This window comes from Etheostoma spectabile, chromosome 7 (genome assembly GCF_008692095.1).
Source record: "Etheostoma spectabile isolate EspeVRDwgs_2016 chromosome 7, UIUC_Espe_1.0, whole genome shotgun sequence".
In the NCBI taxonomy this organism is placed as follows: Eukaryota; Metazoa; Chordata; class Actinopteri; order Perciformes; family Percidae; genus Etheostoma; species Etheostoma spectabile.
This window is the reverse complement of record NC_045739.1, coordinates 9,207,453-9,208,746: the sequence shown is the minus strand read 5'-3', so window position 1 is coordinate 9,208,746 and position 1,294 is coordinate 9,207,453. Positions and strand designations below refer to the sequence as shown.

The following is a 1,294-nucleotide window of genomic DNA, read 5'->3' as shown; positions in this document are numbered from 1 at the left end:
AATGCCTGAAAATGAAAAGATTGGAACTATTATTACTAATATTTTGATGAAGTCAAATCTTAATTGATTACCAATTTGCCAGTGCTCACCGCCATTAAAACCATAAATACGAACATGGATTCCAGGCTTTATAAAACTATACAGCCAGTCTAATCATCCTTTTTTGCTTCTCAGATACTGATTTCTCCTGTGGGAAATGGACCAGATGTCTCAGTTCCCCATACCAATGAGGAAAACCTTCCTTTATGTGCCACAATTGAACTCAAAGCTTTCACACCAGGCATGGAATCCTGGGAGATGTCTCCTGGTGACAAGTGGCAGTGGGTGAAGTCACACAAAGAGAGGGGAGGAGTAAGATTCAGGAGTGGGGATATGTGGGGAGCAGCAGACAGCTACAGCCGGGCCCTCAAACTTCTCATCACTCTCCATAGCCATGTTAGAGAGGTGGAGAAAAAAGGGCAAGAGCAAGAAGAAGAGGAGCCGGGAGACACAAACAGTGGCGATAAAACAAAACAACTTCCTTCAGCTAATGAGTTTAAAACCATTAAATCAGAGCTCCACTCAAACATGTCCTTGTGCCAGCTCAAACTGAAACAACCAGAGCGGGCTAAGGCCAGTGCGGCTAAAGCTACTCAGCTGGAACTGGGTGGGGCTAAAGCCTGGTACCGGATGGGCCAAGCCTGCCAGATGTTGAATGAGCTGGAGGAAGCAGTGCAGGCGTTTAGGAAACTGCTGGAGCTACAGCCAGAATCACCTGCTGCTTTGAAGGCACTTAAAGACATCGCAAGTAGAGAGAAAGAGAGAAATACACAGTTGGGACTTAGACTAAGCAAAATGTTCAGCTGAAGATGAAATATAATCAGTTTATTATAGAATGTTATCTGTAGAATGGTGTGGTTCTTCTCATGACACAAGTTACCGTTAAATGGAAGTGCATCTACAGTCACTGCCTAAGCTCAAAAGTAAAACCATTAATCAGTGAATGCATGTTTTGCTCCCAAGTCTATGCTGCTTGTGTGTGAGAAGCATGAACGTAACTTCAAAGTAAAAACTACATGCCAAAAACTTATTTTGGAGCAATTTGTGTACTTTTTTACAAATAAGGGATTCATGAGATAACGGTGGTATTCTTTGTGTGCAATACATGAAATAAGCTCTAAAAGAATTATATTTGGTAGCTGTTTCAATTGACTGTGTCAAACTTTGTCAGTCAAGCCCGCGCTTTCGGTGGTTTTTCCTCACCGGTGCACGGTTGCCAATCAAAATGCCGAAACCCGGGATCGAACCAGGGACC

At 43.1% G+C, this 1,294-nt stretch overlaps 2 protein-coding genes and 1 non-coding gene across 3 annotated transcripts in view; 2 read left to right on the top strand and 1 right to left on the bottom strand.

Annotated features, from left to right (window-relative positions):
* The window catches only part of fkbpl (FKBP prolyl isomerase like), a 2,607-nt gene extending 1,538 nt beyond the window's left edge, over nucleotides 1-1,069 (top strand). Inside the window, exon 4 of the mRNA XM_032520776.1 lies at nucleotides 175-1,069. Within this exon, the coding sequence (XP_032376667.1) occupies nucleotides 175-846 (672 nt within the window). The 3' untranslated portion in view covers nucleotides 847-1,069. The remainder of the gene's footprint in view (nucleotides 1-174) is intronic.
* Nucleotides 1-1,294, top strand: part of LOC116692455 (rho-related GTP-binding protein RhoA-C) — a 732,216-nt gene that overhangs the window by 100,990 nt on the left and 629,932 nt on the right. The window lies entirely within an intron of this gene.
* Nucleotides 1,266-1,294, bottom strand: part of trnas-cga (transfer RNA serine (anticodon CGA)) — a 73-nt gene continuing 44 nt past the window's right edge. The window contains exon 1 of the tRNA in view: nucleotides 1,266-1,294. This exon is cut by the window's right edge and continues 44 nt beyond it. This is a non-coding gene — a tRNA (tRNA-Ser).